General features: G+C 31.0%; 1 protein-coding gene across 2 annotated transcripts; it reads left to right on the forward strand.

Moving 5' to 3' along the window:
- The first annotated feature begins 1 nt into the window (after position 1).
- On the forward strand, positions 2-18,311 carry LOC134697107 (ragulator complex protein LAMTOR1-like). Of its 2 annotated transcripts, XM_063559151.1 has the most exons (7): positions 2-141; positions 9,218-9,282; positions 10,211-10,318; positions 12,041-12,127; positions 13,737-13,811; positions 14,509-14,635; positions 15,514-18,311. In XM_063559151.1, the coding sequence occupies exons 1-7, from the start codon at positions 100-102 to the stop codon at positions 15,604-15,606; spliced, it is 597 nt and encodes a 198-aa protein (XP_063415221.1). In that variant the 5' UTR covers positions 2-99; the 3' UTR covers positions 15,607-18,311. The 2 variants fall into 2 exon arrangements, with proteins under 2 accessions (XP_063415221.1, XP_063415222.1); XM_063559152.1 differs by lacking the exon at positions 10,211-10,318.
- Positions 18,312-23,827: the final 5,516 nt, after the last annotated feature.

Consider the following 23,827-nt stretch of genomic DNA (forward strand, 5'->3'; position numbering starts at 1 on the left):
CTGTCATGTGAGTGCCTAAGGTCAAGGATTTCTACAAATAAAACCGAAAAAAGCAACAGATCTGTATATAGGTTCAAGAAAGTAACAAACCCATTAAATATGGGATGCTGCTTTAGCAGCGAAGATGATAAAGACACACTGGTGAACATTCCCTCTTTTTTAAAACTTTTAATAGATTCAAACTGAAAGCATTTATAAATGAACCCTCCCCCTCTTTATCTATAATACAGGTTTCTATACTAAATTTCGTTCATGTCAATATGTATGTATGTTCTGTATCTTCCTTCTTTAGTAGGAGCACCACCATGGGTTATGGTGTAAAAAGGAAGACATTTAACACACTGTATTGGTACAGATTTAATGTGCGCATTTGCCTATCCAGTCTCCCAGCCTGGCCGTGACTGGTCTTACTACCAGAAAGTTAACCTTTCCCAAAACAACAAGTACAATATAATAAATAAAGAATACGAACACACCCACTCACCTGACTCGCTCATCCTCAAAAATATAAAAAATGCTTAATTTAGAAACACATTATATACAAAATAAAGGATAAGGTCACCCCGGATGCCGCACAAATGCCTAGACAACGAATGGGAAACTGGAGAGGACATACTTGGAATCCAAACCTATACCGCTAAATGCCCAGCTGTATTCCTGGTAGAGGAAAGCTGAAAATCCTATGAGAAAGGATCTCGGAAAGAAACTACTGATCCATTAGGAGAACAGCTAAAACCCTCAGACATCAAATAGATTGGTCTGATAGTTTCCCACATGGAAACTACTAATGGACCCCATCTGACAACATGTCTCAAACAAACCTGAAAATATCTGCAGAAACCTTTCTCAACAAAAAAATATAATCCAAATCAAAAAATATAGGATGTAAGGATAATAATATTTATCCATGAAATCAATTTGACAAAACAATTTCAATGATGTTGAAGGATTGTCTCTGCAAAAATTTTCACGTCTACTCTCATCGGCATGCTCGACTTGGTTTATACTATTTATCATTTGACTGTTGAGGTCTGGGATATATTTAACATGGTAGCTATTCAAGTTTCGCATAGCACTCAAAAATGATAAACCTTATTTTAACCTCAGATTGCTGCCAGTCGTATTTTAAGGTTGCATTCCGTGTGCAAGAAAATATGACATGTCAATGTCTGTGACTTCAGATGTCCAACAATGATGTCATTTGATATATGACTTAACGCCATGATGTCCGTTACATTCGGGACATATTGAAGAAAAATATAACATTGTTTAATCTTTGGTCTTTTATTTGAAAAAGATACAGCAATGATAAGAAGCTTGCATACATGTATGTTAAAACATGGACAGATGTGTCCCTTCGGCACAGTCTGTGTGGAAGCATGTGTTAAAAGGGTTAAAAGGTGGTAAAAACTAATTCAAGCTTATCATCTTCTCATCATTTCCTCCTTGGTTTTCATGCTGTTAAGAATGCATGAATTTGTGATGTCACAATTTCCCATGAATAAGGATGCACAATAAGAATTCATCATGTTCATATGTCGTATGAAAACATATGATCTGACCATTTATTTTTTTTTGTAATTTATTTTTATTTCATCTGAAAATACACCAAGTATATATTGTGATATATAGTTATATAGTTATTTCATAATACATATATTGATATTAAATTTTCCAATAACAGTCTAAAATTAAAAAGTTAGTTATGCTATGCTAATTAGTCTAAATTTTCTACCAGATCATACACATCTTTTATCACTCTGGATTAGAATACCGGAATATGTTGATAAGGTTAATGATGGCATCAGCCTTCTCCTCTAGCCACATGCATCACTCCCTATACAATGATGTTGAACATGAGAGGTACCAGGAGAGGCCACCAGAGATCATTAACAAATAACATATTGGACAACATGTTGGACAGAGTCACATAAATAAATGTCAACCTAAGTCAAGGGGAGATAATTCAAATACAATCAAACAAAAATTAGTATATCAATATATATAACATGTATAACAATAGCAATAAACATAGATAGTACTTTTAAGATGCACACAAATCACTGTCCAGTTGTGATGTGCATCAACATATAATTAATTCTACATGAAATATTATAAAGCCTTAAGTAAGTACAAAATAGAAAGATCTCTCCTCACATGTGAACTATGTTTTTAATTAATTCCCATTTACAATCAAATTTCTCTCTTGCTCTAGGGGATCTGTAAAAGGAGGTAGATATTTTTTCTATTTGGTAGGAATTTTTAATCATAGCTATGACACCCGTTAGAGTCGGTAATGAATTATTAAAGCGACATGTATAAATGTAATATTTAACCAGAATAGTGAATAAGTTTAGGGAAATATCCCAAGACTCTGACCCAAGAACAATGTTTTCCACATTAAGAATTAAAGTTATATTATTTTCAACTTGAAAAAGTGCTGCAATTTCTAACCACAAATTTCTAACTAGGTTACATTCCCAGAATAGGTGACTTATAGTTTCTTTAGTTTCATTACAGAAACTACATAAATTAGTTTCTTTTAACCCATATTTCTGCAATAATGCATTTGTAGCGAGAGTTCTATGTAAAATCTTAAACTGGAACATACTAAATTTGTTGTTTTTAGTGCAACAAAAGGGTAAACTATAGATGAAATCCCAATTTTCTATATGAGTGCCTAGTTCCTTACACATTTTGTCTTCTTGTTTTGTAGGACGTTCTGTATACATTGACAAGAATTTTTTATAAAAGAACTGACATGACTTTTTATTGTTTTTTATAAATTCAAATTTATCGTTAGATATGTGCATAATTTTCTCCGAAGTAGTGATTAAATTTTTCCAGTCTTTTGGTATCATATGCAGCAAAGAGTGGTATTCCAAGAAATTAATATTAAGATTATATTTTTCGCAGAATTCCTTTAAAGTAAAAAATTTGCTATTTTCATCAAGTAAATCACCTATAAAGAAAACTCCTGATTCAACCCACCTCTGGTAAAAGATAGTTTTATTATTAATTTTCAAACTCTTGTTTAGCCATATGGATTGTTTCATGATCCCTTCAGCAGTGTCATTAGTGGCAGTGTTTAGGATATTCCAGTTTAGTAAAATATCTTTCCAGAAATTATTAAAATTTGAAGAAATCTTCTGGATACCATCAGGGGTCATCAACCATATTTTGTCTGCTCCTAATCTGTTGTATTGATCTATTAACAATGTTTTCCATGGGGATATATTCAAGGGGTCTAAAAGTTTATTTATCCATGTCATCTTTAATGAATAACAAAAGGATCTTATATCTGGCATTTTCAACCCCCCATTTTCAAATAACCCTATCATAACTTTTCTTTTAATCTTGTCTGGTTTTCCTGACCACAAGAAACTAAAAAAAATATTTTGGATTTCTTTTATTTTATCATCCGGCGGGTTTGGCAAAACTGTCAATGATTGAATAAGAATAGGTAGAGCAAGTGATTTAATGACAGTGATCTTTCCCATATATGTTAAATCTCTATAAACCCAGGAATTTAGCAGGCTCTGTATTTTTTTAATTTTTTCTTCAAAATTTACAAGCGTTTTATTTTCACTGAACAGATCAAATTTTATTCCTAAAAGTTTAAATTTTCCTGAATGATTCCAGTTTAAATTTCTTGTAGTTGTTAATTTATCCCTTGAGTGAATCTTTGACCCAATCCATATGGCTTCAGTTTTATCAAAATTAGCCCTAAGTCCCGCACACTCAGAAAATTTTTCTAAAGTATATAAACATTTTTCTAAAGATTGCTCATCTTCATCTAATAAGAGACATGAGTCATCTGCATACTGGCTTAGTAGATACACAGAATCATTTATTTTCATACCATTTATATCTGGGTTATTTTTAAGTGCAGCACTCATAAGTTCTAAAGATAATATAAAGAGATATGGAGATAGAGGATCACCTTGTCTAACACCCCTCCCAATATTAAAAAATTGAGAGCAATGTCCATTATTTATAATACAGCTCTGAGAATCTGAATATAAGGTCTTGACCCATCTACAAAAAATAGGACCAAATCCTAGAAAAGACAAAGCCAAGTCTATAAATGACCACTCAAGAGTATCAAAAGCTTTCTCAAAGTCTAATAAAAGTAAAAGACCTGGTAGATTATCATCTTCTGCCTTTTCCATAATGTCAAAAATAAGCCTGGTACATTCTCCAATATACCTACCCTTTATGAAACCTTGCTGTGTTTCACTAATTATATCCCCAAGAAAAGGTTTTATTCTATTTGCTAATGCAGCTGATGCAATTTTTGTATCAACATTTAATAAAGTGATAGGTCTCCAGTTTTTTAATTGAAATTTTGATTTACCCTCTTTTGGAATGCATGTTATTACTCCCTGTTTCTGACTAACCGAAAAAGATCCAGTTTCTAAGCTATAATTAAAAGATTTTATAATAAACTCGTGGAGGTCTATCCAAAAAAATTTATAAAATTCTGTTGTAAATCCATCCATTCCTGGAGATTTACCATTTTTCATATTTTTCAATGTTTTTAAGCATTCATTAGTATTCAACTTACCCTCTGCCTGTAACCTCTGTTCATCGGAAAGTTTGCGGATAAAAGGATTATTTTCATCAAAAAATAGATTTTTATGTTCTTGTTGAAGAATAGGATTTGTAGTGGAGTACAGTTTTTCATAAAATGATTTTTGTTCTTCTAAAATTTCACTTTGATTGAAAATTTCCTCCCCATTATTCTTAATTAATTTTGGAATTATCTTTTCATTATAATTTCTTTTTTCAAGATTACAAAAATAGTTAGTACATTTTTCACCTTCTGCTACCCATCTTGCCTTTGCTCTTGCCATAATACCTGTTACTATTTTCTCTCTGTGTTGAACAAGTTCATTTTCTAAAGTTTTAATTTCTGAATTTAATAATTCTGAGGGGTCCATTTCATAATTTTCAAGTAATTTAGCTAACTTGAGTTCTAAATCATTTTCAGTTTTTGTGTTTTTCTTTTTTATATAACTGGCATATGATATTGTTTTCCCTCTTATCATACATTTTAAGAGTTCCCAAAACAAGTGTGGGTTTACTGATAGTTCTGTTTCCAGGTCATTCCCAGGCAGAGAGTATTGATTTATAGTTTCCCTAATGCAATTTTTTATTTCAGTTACATATACCATATCATGTAGTAAGCTATTATTAAACTTCCATGTGCCTTTACCTTTAATTTGATTGTAAAACTGTAAGGTCAGGTACACTGGAGAATGATCAGACCTATAACTTATATCCATGTCTACATTTTTTACAAATGGTTCAAGATCAGATGAAATCAAAAAGTAATCCAAACGGCTTTGCTTAAGCCCAGGACCACGCCATGTAAATCTTTTTGTATCTGGATTTAATGCTCTCCATATATCAACAAGGTCCAGGGACTCTATCATATCTAAAATTTTATCATGTGCTCTTATATTGTTTTTTGCACTATAATTTGAGGTGTCCTTATCAAAGTCTTGCACCACATTCCAGTCTCCAGCCATAATTATGGAGCTATTTTTTATACCAGACACTAGACCTTTTATATTTTCAAAAAAAGTTGGAGAGTCCCCATTGGGACCATATATTGCAACAAGAGAAAGTCGATAATCTTGAATGGTCATATCTAGAATGATAAAATTGCCTTCCTGATCCTTTTTTTCTTGGTGAATAGTAAATGTAAAACTATTTTTTAATAGAATTGCTACCCCTCTTGATCGGCTAGAACCAGAGCTAAAGAATGCCTTATACCCCCACTCATGTGCCCACTGCTTTTCTTTTTCTTTAGTACAATGTGTATCTGTTAATATAATTATATCATATCTTATCCTATATCTTGAAAAAAAATCTCTTCTCTTCACCTCCTCTGACAGACCCCTACAATTAAGAGATCCTATTTTTAAACTAGTCATTTCTCAACCAGTTCAATAGGTGTAATATGTAACTCTATCCAACAGTCAAATGTTTTAAGTATAATATGATGGTATGTCATTCCTGATTTTTCAACATACTGATAAATAAACAATATCATACATTTAGACATCTGTAAACAATATATAAAGTAAATAAGATCACAATAAGCTTGGTAGCAATTCAGGGTTTTCAAAATGATAACTCCCCACCCTTTAGAATTCCCTCCCTTTTTACTCCCTCCCTTCCAAGTCATTATAAATAGTAACCAAATTTGCAAGACCATGAATAAGTTGTTTAAATTCATAATAATTCAGTAATAGTTATGGTCCTGGTATAGTAAGAATTTTGATAACAGATCTGCAGGTAAATCATTTTCTCCTCTTAAACTGTAGAACACTATATACATGTAGCCAAAATTTATTAAACATATATACAATTCCCCTGAATCCCTAATATTGTTGGTATAACATAGTACAAAATTCACTTTATAATGAATGTGCAAATTTTTACAAGCCCCTTAAGCATTTATTAAGGCCATGTTTTAATAACTTTTGAACTAAACAGTGAATTTTGAACAAAGCAAAGACATGTAAAATATGGACAATACACACATGTAAACAGAACTTTACTACTACTCGTCATGCATGAGTAACAAACAGTTAAATAAATCATAAGCATAGCATGCAGCAAGCAAATAAGCATATCAAGCAACATGCTAACACAAAAACAAAGCTTAAACTAAAGTAGCGAAAGCAGAAAACAGCTCCGCATTTTGTCAACATTAAAACAAAAGATAAATACTGCATTTAAGCACCAAAAGCAGTCAGCATGCTCAACATTGGTCTAAGCTGCCATTCAATGTAGGAGTTGATTTTGAGAAAGTTCTAAATGTTTCTAGTTACTAACTATATATTATGGTGTTGCAGCTCACTCCAAAATTGGAAGCATAATGCGTAAATTAACGGAGACCATACCTTGTTACCTAGATTAAGTTTTATCTGTAATCTGATTGTATCTAAAAAAAGAAAATCTGTTCATTTTAGTATTGAACAAATCGTATAAATATAATTTACACTTTAATATTGCATGAATTCGGGATCTGAAATTTGAAAAAATAATTAAATCAAAAGTTGCATGTATAGGACTTGTGGAAGTGTAAACCCTGATATTATTGCTTTTACCACTACACAGCACTTATGTGACGAGACTTAGGATTAAATAATAACATGTGTTTATCCACGGAGGCTTCCATTGTGTTGTATTATGTCCATATTTGTATACGCATTAATTAACAGAGTTCGAGAACAATTTTGTTGACCAATCTGTCATGGGACCGTCAAAGTAAGATTATTTGTCAGTCCTACAAATTCTGTAAACTTTATACTAAAAGAAAATTAATAACATATTTTATCATATTTATCGAAAATATAACTTTATTATTATTAATATTAGTTAAATTTATCACAGCCACTGGCAAATGAACAATGAAGGACCAGTTCTGGTCTTCTGATTGTTCTTATTTACAGTCATCTTCACAGTCCATTTCATTATCTGAATCACTTTCTCCGATATGATATATAAGGGTTCAATGAACTTCAATCGCTTATTGTTTGCCAGGGACGGCTCCTTTAACAAATTTAGAAGGCCATGTGTAGATCGCCGCTTTGGTTTGTTTATTATAAATTCGTAAGCCAGTAACAGAAATTAGAAGAGGTTACATCTGATGACGGATGTAACCATGTACTGGAAATACACTGTAGTTGCGGTACAAATTATTATAAAAAAAAAAATAATTTGTATTTGCTGCCTCTCACTTGAGCATCAAAGATTGTGAGTAAGAGCATGAAGAGCAAAGACTCGGTGGGCTCAGTCAGAAAAATACAGATAGGTTCGTTGAAAATCATGTTCACTCACATTTTTATTATGTAATCAGGATTTCTATTGTGGATTATCTTGACGAAATGGATAAGGAATATTATCATGATGATGCAAAGACCAAGTCATTCGTCTTAAAGGCTGCAGAATTAAGATTCCAAACAGTTATCAAACTAGTCAAAAACTGTTTAAAATAATTATCAGTATTTTTTCATTCAAAATCTTCATTGTATTTTATCCTACAACATTGTACAAAGCTTGCTACATCATGTATTTGTACCTGCATTTTACTATCCACCACACACAGAACAATAAAACGAAACTAGCTTTGTTAATACATGTACCAATTAAGGTGGTACCTAACACTACAGGGAGATAACTCTGTAAAATCAGCAGAACGTTTTAATGATGTTGTGTTCATGAGGGAGTAGTAAGCTTCTCAATGATCAAAATAAGTGTTTGTCAAACTGCTATATAACCAGTGTAATTTTTCTGATAAAACGGTTGGTTCAAATTTTTTGAAATTTTTAAAGTCAAAGTAAATACTTTGTCAAAATTTTAAGAAAATTAAACGAGCCAAATAAATTTTAGTTAAAGTGTTGGGTACCACCTTAACAGTAATCTTCAATAAATAAATGAAATAATTATTAATTAAATAATCACCATAAGACATAATCACAATAAACATTTCATTTATAAAATTCACAAATTTTATTTTTGAAAATATAATTATTTTGATATACACAATGTAAACATCTAGAAAACATTTTTCAATTCAACCAGTATTTTAATAAGAAAACGTTGTTAACAGATCCAAGAGTTTTCCTGATGAATACTTTAAAATATAAAATCAAGCAGAATAAAACTTCAAAATACATAAGGCAATATTAATCATGATTATTGACAAGGGGGTCTCATTGGGGGTTCTGATCCTGGATCCCACTTACTGTTTTGTCAGATTCCTGTATCCTGCTTACACTTTGTACAGTTACGTATTAAGCAATTTTCATTTTTTTTTAAGTTCCTGTGTCCCAATAGACTTCATTTTACGTTTTCACAGTACATGTACAATAATTTAACTCTCACATGTTACGCTAACAAAAAAATCTGCAATCCCATGTCATAGCGCTTAGACCTCAATAAGACCAACTGACAAGAACTTATGAGGCATTGCTGAAAAAAAACAAGCATGTGATAATGTTACTTTGAATGTTTCAGGAATGAAGTCCTGCTAAATGACAAATGGAATAAATGGTGACAATAATAATAGCATTAAATGTAACGATGTATAACAACAGTTTTATTTCTTTGAAAACTGCAGACTGACAGTTTCATCTTCCATTTAAGATATCCATGATATTAGAACATATGTTTGTAATGTGCATACTTTTATTTTCAGACTAATGAGCCTGATGAAACAACTAGACTTATAAACCCTGTACAAAATCATTCACCAAGATCTGTGTAAGTAAAATGCATGATTGATACACTTTTATAGGTACATTTTGTAATTACCGTATATATAACTTGCATTATAACACATCATGTGTAGGAGGCACTATTACCATGATTACATGTATTATATATGTTTGAGATTTATCTTACACATAACATATACACATGATGTAATTGACAACTTTCGAGTTCCATGCATTTCCTTCAAAAACTCTGGTTTTAGTAAACGTCATTTGTGCGTTCAGAGGCGTCATCACTTCCATTCTGATGTTAAGCGAGTGGTTGGAAAACTATAATTCTATACTGTATGAATTATTCAGCTAATTGATTTCTCAAAATTGACAATCAGCATTGCTGTCATAAGGGAATTGTCATTAACATGATTAAGTACCTACAGAACAACCATTATTTCTAGTTTATCCTGCACAATGATGATCCCTAAGACGCTTGATGAACGTAAATAGTGCAGGGATACAGACGACCCCCTCTATCTGGTAAATGACGTCAGAAAGGCGTGTATAATTAACAAGTTTTTTCTGGTGACGGATGAACTCGAAAGTGGTCTATTGACAGTGCTTAGCAATAATTTCCTGGATAAGTTCACTTTTACATACATGTACAAAAATGTATAACATTCAAACTGCTACAACATGTACAAGATTTGGGTGGAATATTTTAACAATACAACAAACAAACAACCAATATAATAAACATGATAAAATAAAACCTATCAATTCATGCAATTAGTCAAAACAATTCATCATATTTGGTGTGTTTATTGGAGAAATACAAAATGTATATATTTGACATTCATTATCGCTTTAAACATGACAAAAGCAAATTTTACTGGTTTTTTTTCAACATAAGATTGACCTTAAAGCTTTGAACAAGTTAACATTGGAGTGACTGATTATCATGATTATTGGTGATTTGTCAGTTTTAGTTGCTGCTGTTGTTATGGTATCAAAACAGAAGAACCGAAACCAGTGTTTACAGAACCTCCCCAGCCCTATAATCCACCTCCTATAATACAAACACTACCTAGGTAAAGTTTGGTACGGCATGAGCAATCTAAAGCAAAGCACTGGTATAAATTAACATTGCTAAAATTTGAAAAATGTCTTTTACCATAAAATATCTACATGATCTATGAACAGTTTGTTGCTTCACTTGAACAGTTGTCTTTAGATATAGCTTTAACCTTTAATCATTATGAACAGTTTGTGGCTTCAAAGTGGACTTGAAATATAGCTTCCACAAACCCTACTTGCATGACTTAAAATAAAACTATGAATGCAGTAATGCCTCCTTCTTATATATGTATTGATAACTACCATGTCTACTGAAGGATGATTTTGTGGGCTATGCATTCACATGGATTCACTTATTATCTGGTTGGTTAGATTTGATTTCCTGAAATATTAAACAATAACTTGTTTTGAGGTAATTGCAATGAATTCTGTAATTTCAAACATGATGTGATTCTGCAGGTTTGATATCATAAACATTTGAAGGGTCAGTGATTTGGGTCTTGAAAAATATCAATAAATCATTTTAATTAAATTTGAATTTAAATTTAAACTGATGCTGATTTTTGACAATCAGACAAACCTGTTTTCAGTATGTTGATTTGATTATTTGGAAATATTCTCAGTGATGACTTCTGCAACAATCTGCAAGTTAAATTCAACATCCTCCAATTAAAAAAAAAACGTAATGATAATTCAAACATTTCTAGAAAATTTAGTCATGTTAGTGTTTACCTTGTACAAATATTCTGAAGGAGAATTTCAGGGTATGCTTTTATATTTAACAATAAGGCCAAATAAAAATATATGTGTGGTTCCAGTTACCCTACCTACCCTGCGTTTTAGTCTTAATAATAGCCTACCCTAAAGTTTTTTTTGACATTTCTCAGTAAGCACTGTTAAAGTCAGAATGTTGCTCCCATAGACTCAATGTAAAAATTAAATATAAAATTTAAAAAAAATCCCTACCTACCTAACCTAATTCAGTTTAGGATGTAACTGGAACCACACATACTATTTTATTTGGCTTAATCATCATTTTAGTGAAAATGTATTTGTACAGTGCATTCATAACCTGTACACCATAGGAATTTAACAGACATATGTAAAATTCATGTCTTTCATCATGTTGATTTTGAAACATTTTTAGCTTGCAGAAAGATTTTTGAATTCTCATACTTTATTTTCGTCCTTGCTTGTATTTACAGTGTACAATTTCATAATACTATATAACTACCTAAAAAGTGAATGCTTTTCCATTCTTGTCAAATTCTTAGTGATAAACTTAATGAAAATCATGACACTCTGTCAGTTCTGTATTTTTTTCCTGAAATTAATAAAATGATAAAATAAAGAGTAAACTACATGTATCTCTTATGCATTATTTTATAATATTTCTTTTCACTAAGCATCTGTCCATGATGGACTACTGTATGAAATGTATGGTTACACCAAAAAAGCATGACTAATATAGACAAAATAAACATAGATGAGGTTGTTATGTCAAATTGAAGGTTAAGATAATTAAAGATTTTTTTTCAATAAATATAAAGTATGTTGGCTATAAATGAAATAATAGTTTCTAGTATGTTATTTCAAAACTGATTGATTTGCCTAGTTTACAACATGTACAAATGACTTACACATACTTTTTTCATGTATTTGTTCAATGTATTCAAATGTTTATATCTCCCAAAATGATTAAATGTCCATTGTTAATTTTATGTTAATGTTGACAGTGGTCCAAGCAGTGAGCCAGCAATAATAAGCCATCCAAAAGGAGATGAACAGTCAGCGTTAGAAAGAATATTACAGAAAACAGCAAGGTTGGTTCAAACTGTGTTTTGTAAGGTGTAAATACAGGTTTTAAAAGATGGTACATTCTGTGTAGGAGTAAAATGTACATTTGAAATAAAGGAGTAGGTCCAGTAAGGGCCGATATTGGCCTCAAATTTCAGGTTCATTTAAAGAAAGATTTTGGACACTTTTCAAACACTTAAATGTCTACTTCATGATTCAATTAGCTTATGTGAAAGATTTTAACTGATTTAATCATTAAAAACGCTTCGAGTGAAGCTTAAATATGAAAAATCTATCAAATATGCCAAAAAATGTCACTTTTCAGATGGTTTTTGTAAAAAATTAAAGTGTCCGCATCCGTGTTCATTCTCAACCTTTATATATGTTATGTATTATCATTAAATACAACTTACATTTCAATATTATGAATGAACATGTAAATGCTGCCACTTTCATTTAGGACAGAAACCGTCTAAAATTTAACTAAAATGCTAAAATTGTGAAGCTTTCGGTAATTTAGCATGACTTTATGATGCTAGTACAGATATATATGCATTATATTGTCAAAAACAGCCCATATTTATGTAGCGGAAGCTTTCTACTGTCTAGTAAATAGCTAAAAGATTACATTTTCACAATTTTGTAAAACTGCTATATTTTGGTGCCCAAACTGGGTCTTACTGAACCTACTCCTTTTATAAGCCCAAGCAAACTAAGTTTTTGGGTATACAGAAATCACCCTGTCAGTCCATCTGTTTATCCATGTGTATTGAAAATTTGTGCAAACTAAGCATGCTAAGTTGCTTACCCTAATATGAAAAAAACCCAAAAACTTAAAACATAAAACACAACAGTACAGGATACAGGAGGATTTGATAAAACATAATATCATGACAGGCCTCTACAATAACCATGATCACTATTATAATTTTTTTTAACAAGTTGCTTTTTTATGCCCCACCTACGATAGTAGAGGGGCATTATGTTTTCTGGTCTGTGCGTCCGTTCGTCCGTCTGTGTCTGTTCGTTCGTCCGTCTGTCCATCTGTCCTTTCGTCCGTCTGTCACTCTTCAGGTTAAAGATTTTTGGTCAAGGTAGTTTTTGATGAAGTTGAGGTCCAATCAACTTGAAATTTAGTACACATGTTCCTTATGATATGATCTTTCTAATTTTTAAACCAAATTAAACTTTTGACCCGAATTTCACGGTCCACTGAACATAGAAAATGAAAGTGCATGTTTCAGGTTAAAGTTTTTGGTCAAGGTAGTTTTTGATGAAGTTGAAGTCCAATCAACTTGAAACTTAGTAAACATGTTCCTTATGATATTATCTTTCTAATTTTAATGCCTTATTATATTTTTTATCCAATTTCATGGTCCATTGAACCTGGAAAAGGATAGTGTGAGTGGGGCATTCATGTACTTTTGACACATTCTTGTTTCAAATTTAAACAAAGCATGGTGAACAATTGGGAATGATGTGCTTCTAGCATGAAAGCACTTGAAATAAAAATTGAAAATATGTTGCTAAAAATAACATTCTACCAACTGCTTTTAGAACATACCTCATGGCTGTAGATTCAACTTACCCCAAATGATTAACAAACACAGATAATTCTTCTTTTCTTTTTTTCAGGGATGTGATAGATGTTACAAATGAAAGTAATTTAGTAGAACAAACAGAGTATCAAGAGAGAACTAGACAGTATAGGTAATTAACACCTCTGGGTACAATATTACAGCATGTAGGGAATCAGTATTTCAATAAAAAAATTCTCCATTATGATACTAATGCCTTTATCAAACAGTGCAACTTTTTTCTCATAAATAGTAGCATAACTCTTTGGTACTCAACTAGTACAATGTCATTAGATATTTATTCAGCAACGATAAATCAATCTTAAGCTAGTAATATTTGAAAACATGTTGAACATTGAATGAAAACTAGACACACCCCTGGAAATTTAAGTGTTTTAGAAAGGATTAATAAAAAGCTGCTAATATGGCTTAGTGTTCCTTGTTAAATATTGAGAACAAGGTTGTTAGGAAATATCTTCTTTTTATGTACTAATTATGTCCAATATATCCTCGTACATGTCATATGAAACATTGGCTTACACAATTAGGTATCAAATGTTTTACTGCAGTGTTCTCCCTAGGTTGTTATAGTGCTGCTGTATTTAGCCCTATATACTGCTACAGCATTTTAGCACTGTGGTATTTGGATAAAGAGCAGTGGTATCCAATCTCAAAACAGTGCTATTTCATGATCAATTTTCAAAATTTCAATCTTGTTTACCTGTAGAGTTTTGATCACATGATCGCCTGACTGTTTTGTATGAATGTCAGATAGATGTACATGTGTTCACCAAAAATCTAATTAATTTATATTTTATTTTCTTATTCAGCAACAGAGTTAACATGGTAGTAGGTGGCAGTAGTCGGTTAAAGCAGAAACCAAATCTACCTAATTGTGTTACAGCTCCACAGTCAGTGCTAGCCAGTAAACCTATTTCATTACATGATATTCAGTTGGTAAGTGATTAGGCAGCAACCATTGCATATTAATAATAATAGACTCCTTGAAACTCATCAAAGGATTGTTAAACAAAATGTCAGACAAACTGCAATGATTCATATATAATCTATCAAAAATCCATCAGACTAAAAAAATGTTTAGGAAAAACCTGTAATTGGTTAAATTGAAAAAAAATAATACTAATGTTCCAATAAAAGGGTTCAGGTTTACACTCTGTTCTGGCAATAATATACTGGCCAGCAATACATACAAATTCCATTGATTAAATTCTATAAGTACATTTTACATGGAGTATATACTTTACTTATAAACAGTTTGTAAAGATTCTTTGTTCAAACAACAGTCATATCCGTATAAAGGTTACCCCTAAAACCACTAACTTTATAAATGTACTAACTTTATAAAATGCTTAAAATACATGGGTTTATCTACAGCCACAAGAGTGAGACTAACAGAAGGTGACCTCACATGACAGCTTTTTGTCTTATTAGGATTACTTTTATAGAAGGTTTGATTCTATCTTGATTTAGAAAAAAAACATGCACACAGAGCGTTCTATTTTAGAAACAGCACATCATGATTTTATACAAAGTAAGAATATTAGTATGATGTTATATAATTAAATCTTTTGCAGAGATCCCAATGAGTTTCAGTAGACCAACACATTATTGTTCATCCAGGCTGAATAATTATCAGCTGACAGAACCTTAACCAATGAAATTATTTCTATTTATAGATAATAAACTCAGGCTGAATAATTGTCAGCTGACAGCATCTAATCCAATGAAATTATTTCTTTTTATAGATAACAAACCCAGCCTGAATAATTATCAGCTGACAGCACCTAATCCAATGAATTTTTTTCTATTTATAGATAACCAATGCTACAGAGAAAGCATCTAGATGCATAAAAGAGATTAAGGTTCAGCATAAAGAGAATTTAGTCGTACCGTTTGGTGTTCCATGATAGTTATTTGTTATATTAGGATTTATTGTTAAAAATTCATTACTGCACATATGTACATATATGTATTTATGTATATAAATGTATGAGAGGGTGTATAAACTGTGAGATAGATTTACAATTGGAGAGAAGAATTGTTGTATGTTTGTATGATTTGAAGGTCGGAGTTCATCATGTTTATTGAGTGAAAATCTAATGATCGAAAATGTTTATTTTGTTCCATAGTCACTATTGTTTATGCACATTTAATTAATGGAATTAGAATTAATTTATTTATTGTATATGAAATCGGGGTACAATTTTTAATTCACCAATTTTTACAATCGAAAAACAAACAAAAAACATATTAACAAATAAATATATTTACTTTAGGACCTAGATACTTTGTGTTCCCAATATGAAATTTCATGGTTTATTCTGTGGAAGTTCTTCTGGACACACACCAAAGTTCTCAAAATATCAAATAATTTTTTTTTTCTATAAGATAGATTCTGATTGGACTACATGAAATTGTATGAGATCCTTAATTATTGTGTTCTAGTAATGTTCATGCATGGTGAGCAATATCAAGGCAGGATGAAAGCAAATCTTGCTCAAATGTTATAAAATATGTTTTCTTTCAATATTTGACAACGTCAAATGCAAGATTTTATGATTTCAAAATAAATGTTTACTAGGTCCTTTAGATCGAATGAGTGCATTTATGTGTTTACATCATTCTTTTTTACTCTTACATACTACTATTGTTACTTGCCTTGATTTAGAACTTTTACCTATTTTCGTTTTGTGATACATGTATTGAAATGTCTAAAGAGTAAAAGTTCTTTCAGAAGAAAAATTGTTTATGCATACAACTTGCCTTTTAGTTACTGCATGTCATTAAAATGCCTTACTTTGGATTCATATAATTTCATGGATGTCAAATTTTGTGAATTGAAGAAAAATGTATTTATTTTGAACATTTAAATTAGAAGTCCACTTATGGCAACAAATTTGGTACCTCACTCTCACTAATATATATAAATTAACCCACTGTAATTAATTTCAGTGCTGTATTTCACATCTCCTTCAATTTCAATCTTTGTTTGAGAGGTGAAAGGTCAATCACAAATAACTTTAATCATAAGATGTTCTATCAATGCTATTTTAATAATCTTGTATCAATAACCTTGGCTATGTGGGGGTAAAATGGCAGGCTACTCTAGATCTTTTGCCATCATTTGTAAACCTTTTTGGTTGCTATTAGTTGTTTGGCTACTGTCTCCAATGATATTTTCTATTTACTTTTATTCATTTGATAACATTTCATTGGTTAAAGGTATGATGAATCAAATATATAATTCTAAACATTTAAAGGTGTATGTTAAAAGGTTATTTACAGAATATATATTTTTTTTTCATTAATTAGCTTATGCCTCATATATACAAATGGAAGTAAATGATGTTGTTACTATATACAATGTTTATCAGAACGTATTGTCATACACATAAGGAATGGTAGCTCTAAAATTAACCAGAATGTAATTGTCAAATAACCTTTCGGCCAAACATGTGCATGTTCACTTTATGAAGAGCTTTAGATACTTGGTGCATATAAATAAGTGCTGCTCATATGTGCAATTAATTATAATTTAGTTGTTTTTGTATATTGAAATGATAAATTTTCTGATTCTGTGTCCTTACTTTGCTAACAAGGATCTGACAAACACTTCTTTTTTTTGAAGACCCTTTGGGGTCGTCTTGATTTGTCCTAATGCTACATAACTGCAAAAATTTGAAAGGCGAAATTTTATTGGCTAACTTAATATTTACTGGAACAGAAAGTAAAATGGGGTTTGTCAAGTCTTTGTAAGCAAAATGATGACACATGATCTGTAGTTTTATTATCATATTGTTTTTATATCTGCCTATTTTGTTATAGAAAATGTGTAATGATGGATACTGTATTTATGATTGAGATACATTAAAATGGGTTAATTCCTTAGATTTTAAGTTTCCTGATTCAAAAGACCAAACCATATTTCAAGGATTTAGTTGTGTATTTTTTGTTGTCTTTTATTCTGTTCTTTCTTCAAGATGAGATTTATGTGGGGATATTTTTGGAGATTTATTCTGAATCTTCAAAATTCCCTGCTTACCAATAAAGGAGAAGTGAAAATGTATTTAATATTAATATAACCTTTTCTCAAAAGCTGAAAGAATGAGTTGGTGAAGGTTCCTACAATTCAAATGCTTAGCTATCATTTTTTTGAAGGGTTCCCATCCAATAGCATTTAATTTATTTCTAAGTAAGAAAAATAGTTGAGTATACATCCAATGCTTAAGACTATATGACTTTCTCGATAGTTTCCTTATTTCATTTGTTTTCTTGTTATAGCACAAACTATTAATTACAAAATGAAACTACAACAAAAAGAGATAAAGATTATTTTCATTTAAGTTTTATTAAAATGAACATTCCATCACTTGGATATAAGAATTTTGAAACCAACTTGTTGATTGTAACTTATTTTAGGATAAGATATAGATGTGAAATAATAACTTAAAGTAAATTGTAGATATTACCAGAATGTTGCCATTTACATGTGCAATATTTTGTGTGATTAATTGTTCTATTTTTTATGTCTACATCATAATCTGTGCTTGAAATGTATGTTGGAAGATGGACATTTTCACAAACATTATTATGAATAAAGACTTCTTATCAATTAATGTTGGGATTTTCTCTAATAATTGTATTCAACAAAATTTGACAACTCCATTAGACACAAACACATACTCCTACACGTATATACACCACACATTGCTTGATATAAGAAAAGCCAAGCATTAAATCTAACATTAATATATATGATGTTTACCTTATAGTAGAAATGGTTATTAATGTTACAAAATTCAACTCTATTATGAGAACAAATACTGAAAAGAGAAATGTGAAAAAATTGAGGTACAATTGTGACGTATATATTTCTAGAAAGATTTGCTAAACTATTTATATGTGATATACGATTTTGCATTTTACGAGTCATTTGAATAAACTTGTATGAAACATTTCTGAATTTGGTGAGTGATTTGAGATATTTTCTAAGTAGCAGAATTATAGATCATCGTTACACCGGTTTTTAGGAAAAGATTTCATGAAATGCATTCAAAACCTTATGGGACTGACTTGATATCTAAATGTTCCAAGGCTGATCACTACCTTTTTTGATGCACAAAACATAGTGCATTGATAATAACACTTTATACATACTATCCATTAACACATTGTAACATTTCCCAAAATTTATCGATGTAATAAATGCTCTGATATTCAAGACACAAAATGATGTTTCACTTGTCAAGAAAATTACAAAACTTTTGCAAGGTGCAGGAATCTTATATCTGTTCTAAAAATATGAATTATGTCATTGTTAACCTCATCTTTAAAATTGGAATTATCTTCCTTCGTCTAGAATAGCTGTTAAATGAGTAACAACCAATGCAATATTTAAGGTAGCACAATACAAACCTTTTAAGCTCACCTGGCATAGCCATGTGAGCTTATGCCATCACTTGGCGTCCGTCGTCGTCCATCGTCGTCTGTCGTCGTTGTAAACTATTTCATCTATCAGCCCTGAAATTTTCAGATGAATCTAACAATCCATTGTTGGGTTGCTGCCACTTAATTGGTAATTTTAAGGAAATTTTGCAGTTTTGGTTTATTATCTTGAATATTATTGAAGATAAAGATAAACTGTAAACAGCAAAAATGTTCAGCAAAGTAAGATCTACAAAAAAGTTAACATGACCAATATTGTCAATTGACCGCTTAAGGAGTTATTGCCCTTTAAAGACAAATTTGCTCTATTTGTTCATCAAACTTGCTTAAATTAAAAAATCTTCTCCTCTGAAACAACTGGGCCAAATACTCTCAAACTTAAAATGAATAGTATCTACTTTCTAAATTGTATCCGAAGTTTTGATCCATCAAGAAACATGGCCGCTATGGCTAAAATTGAACATAGGGGTCAAATGCAGTTTTTGGCTTATATTTCAAAAACTAAAGCATTAAAAGCAAATTTGTCATGGTTAAAAATGTTCAATAGGTCATGATCTATCAGCCCTGAAATTTTCAGACGAATCTAACAATCCATTGTTGGGTTGCTGCACAAATCTTAGACACGGTTTTGGAGGTCAAACTGTGTTGTGCAAGAAACTATAAAATATTTTGGGATGCTATGAAGAACAAAGACGCTAAATTCATTCAAGAGTGAACATCACAATATATCAACTAATTACATAACAATTAATTATGTAATAATAATGTCATAGTGAAATTATCACAATTTGAAAGATTAATCTTTCTTCTTTCTTTTGGTACCTCATTTATAAAATATAAAGAAGGATGAAATGAATTACATCAGTTTAAAGTTGTCTGATTGGGAGTGAACAAATCTTTGTATTGTGTGTGCTACCTTAATTTTACTTCCCACTGATAAATTGAAGCAATTTTTACCGTTCGATGCTTTCAAGCACTTTGATTAACATCATGGGACAGATCCAGTCATTTTTAAAGGGTGCTTTCGAACCCAGGATAAAAGGGGTCCAACTGTGTGTCCCTATTCAAAAGCATTGATCATAAAAAAAAGGGGATGTGCCCAATCCCTGGATCCTCCACTGAGTACAATAGGAACGATACAGAAGTCTTGCAGAGTGAGAAGTCAAGAAAAGACAAAATACCATATTAAAAGTTAAAAAAGAGGATATACATTTTGCAAAATCTTCATATCTGTATGATGAGCCACAGATGCAACACAATGACTCAGTTCGAAAGACTGAACTCATATTTCCAAGCTGTATTCCATATGCCAATAACTGCAACAAAACTCACTGAAAAGCTAAAATACGACAAAAATTGGCATGTCTCATCCACTCATAGCAATGTCTTTATGTCATTTAATAGATTACCGTTGTAACAACAAGGTTTGAATGGATCGTTAGATTGTTAAAAAATTATAACAAAACCAGATTTGAAACGGATTGTCAAAATGTTTTTATTTTATAACACAACCAGGTGAATGGCTAAACATACTATCAACAATACGCAATGATCCTTATTTGGTTTCTCTGATAGTTCTAATCTTTCAGGTTGTGATTGATAGATGCATGCTGATGTCAGCATTTATTATGCAGCACGTATGCACGATCAATAAAACATTAGTTTACTTAAACGACTTACTTTTATCCCTTCAAAATGTCCACTTAGTAGGTATAGCCTAGTTGATACAACTTTGCACTAGTAATACTATTTTAAATATACCTTGTTACAATGGGTTGACTACTGTCATCACATTTACCTTTTTATGTGTTCTTTTGTGTTTGTTATAACAATTATTGATTCTTTGGAAACAGTAGGTAAATACGTTTTTCCCGAACAACCGAACAACCAATTGATATTTTTTTACTTTCAAGGTTTAAAAAAAAATGACTTGAAGTGACACTAGCAGTCAAATTCATGTTCACCGATTTGACTCAAATTCTCATATTTAATTTATAACCATGTAAAGCATTTGTTTTCAAAGTATAAAATAAAGAATTAACAGGGTATGGACCCGATTATATGTAGCTCCGTGTCGTGTGTATTGTAGTCTTGACGTCTTTTCATAACCTATCGAGTTGACCACCGAAGGTCTTCGATGGTCATATAAGCGATATTAACATAAATACTAACTAGTACACAAATAGAAAGTGCACTCGTGTAAGTGGATTTTTCTAGGTCTGTTGAGATTTATAATATATATTAAAATTATATGTTAATCATCGTGTTTACCTGTATAAGAATAACTTTTTATGTGGATCGAATCATTCAATCAAATGACTGTTCATTCACAAAAACTAAAAAAAAAAATGTACAGTTATTGCATATTCTCATAATGAAATTAGCCTAACATATTATTAACAAAATGAATTTATCTGAATTAAATGATTGAAGTTTATGTTTCTTGTATTGCCACAATAATACCCAATTGCATCTGAAGTTTAAAAGAAAGGTGTAGATTTAATCCTGGTATCTATGATGAGTTTATGTACATGTCTATGATATAAATACTTTCACCATAACTGGATACTATGTGAATTACTTTTGTGATGCTGCTCTGAATTTGCGCCTTGCTATTCTGTATAACAAGTCATTCATTGATTTATTTCTTCTTGAATAGAATATTGAATATAAAGTCTTTTTCACTGTCGAATAGTTCATACTTTTCGCCTACAAGAGAAATTTCGCTGACGTGCTGACAGATGTATATTACTCCAGTAGACCTATATGTAAAGTGAGTAAATGAACTTATCATAAATACCAAGATAATTATTTGTACACCAGACGCGCGTTCCGTCTACAAAAATGATCAGCGACGCTCGAATAAAAAAGTTAAGAAATAAAGTAAAAAAGAAAAAGAAAACAAAATAATGTACAGAGTTAAACCATATTGGACCACCATTCTGAAAGGTTTCGCCAAATACAGTTACGGTAGTATTTTTGGATGGCAGAAAACCTTATAATTTAGTTTAAAAATTTGATGTATAATTGTGACCATATCAATGACAATTCATGTCCACATAACAATACATATAAACTTCATATGCAATCTAACGGATATGGCATCATTTATAAGATTCAGCGTCTTAGTGGGCACCTTTACTTTTTTTTGATAACTCCAGTTATACTGCCAGTAACTTGTGAGGAAAATTTACCAATAAACGAATTGTAAGTTGTAGATCCACAATCGCACAGTTACCTGGATAACTGAAGGTGTGCAATGAGATACTTCCTCTCTCGTGCACCTCTCAGGTCAAACAAGTTTAAAAATGAAAAATAAAAGTAAAATGATAAAACTACACTCCTACACCATGTACACCTATAGGTACTTAGGCCGTATACTTTTTGCTTATGAAATGATAGAAATGATGTGACAAATTAAATGAAAAAGTCATTTCACTACAGCACAGTGTTAAAGAGTCCGATTTAGTCAAGGATCTTATTGCAATAAATTTCAAAACCTTCATTGTTATAAACAAAATGAACCTAACAAGTATTGATTATAATATTTATCATACATTAATAATAAAAATTATCTTATAAGCTAAAAAAAAAGGAACACAAATAACAATTAAAGAGAGGAACATCATTGTACTTCCCGCCCTCAAAAGTAATAATGTAATAATAGAGAAACAGCAAACCATTGATATCTCAGTCCAGCGTGTTGGTGCATGCATCAAACGATTTATTTATAGAACATAAGTCATTTGTATCTACATCGTCATTGGAAAATAAACCATGGATCAGGCAAATAACACTGAACATTTTATAACATATGTATTACTTGAATAATAAGACATAGCAGACAAAATATGTTGATACTTCGAACATTTTAGAATATCGATCATTATTATTTATTGTGATTTTAGCATGGTCCTATACCTTAACAGTTGTAAATATACACGGTAAAATATGTTGATAATATGTACATCGATGACGCTGACATTACTGTTGTGGTATATATGCAATTATTGTTACAATAGTATCAAATGATACAATATCAAAGTATCAAAATTGTTTTTTTTGGTTAAAAATAACTTAATTCAAAATATTCAAAGCCCTATAATCCAAATTATACAGTAGTTTTGGTTGATCGAGTTAAGTTTTAACGTATAATTTTGTATTTTAAACCTGAAATTTGATCATATAACCATGTCGATAAAATAATATGTGAATAAAATGAAACAGTATGTAGCATGTGTAGTAAGTAAACACAAAAACATCATGCATTACGTCTCTGAGATATTTCGCTAAGCAAAGGAGGTCTTGGTCACTTTATTGATGTAAAAATGTATTAAAAACAGGTAAAGAAACACAAACTTTTCTTCAGCTTGTTTACATAAATTTTATTTGGATAGTCAAACAAATGTGCATCGAAATGTAGGATAAAAATGGTGTATGTTATTGTATAAAATCGCAGTCCCATTCAAAATACAATGATCGAGTCTTGGGATATTCGTCAACTGTAAGTCTGTGTTAATTTTCTAATTGTTTAGGAATTGACTAGAAATATTTAGAGACAATGTAGCCCTGCATGTAGTTTAACTTTATTAACAACACAATCCGACATACACTGTGGTTTCATTTTAATTCCAATTGCACATGGCATTCAATAACCAGAAAACATTTGTATAAGTATATTGA

The sequence above is a fragment of the Mytilus trossulus genome, chromosome 14 (genome assembly GCF_036588685.1).
Source record: "Mytilus trossulus isolate FHL-02 chromosome 14, PNRI_Mtr1.1.1.hap1, whole genome shotgun sequence".
Taxonomy (NCBI): domain Eukaryota; kingdom Metazoa; phylum Mollusca; class Bivalvia; order Mytilida; family Mytilidae; genus Mytilus; species Mytilus trossulus.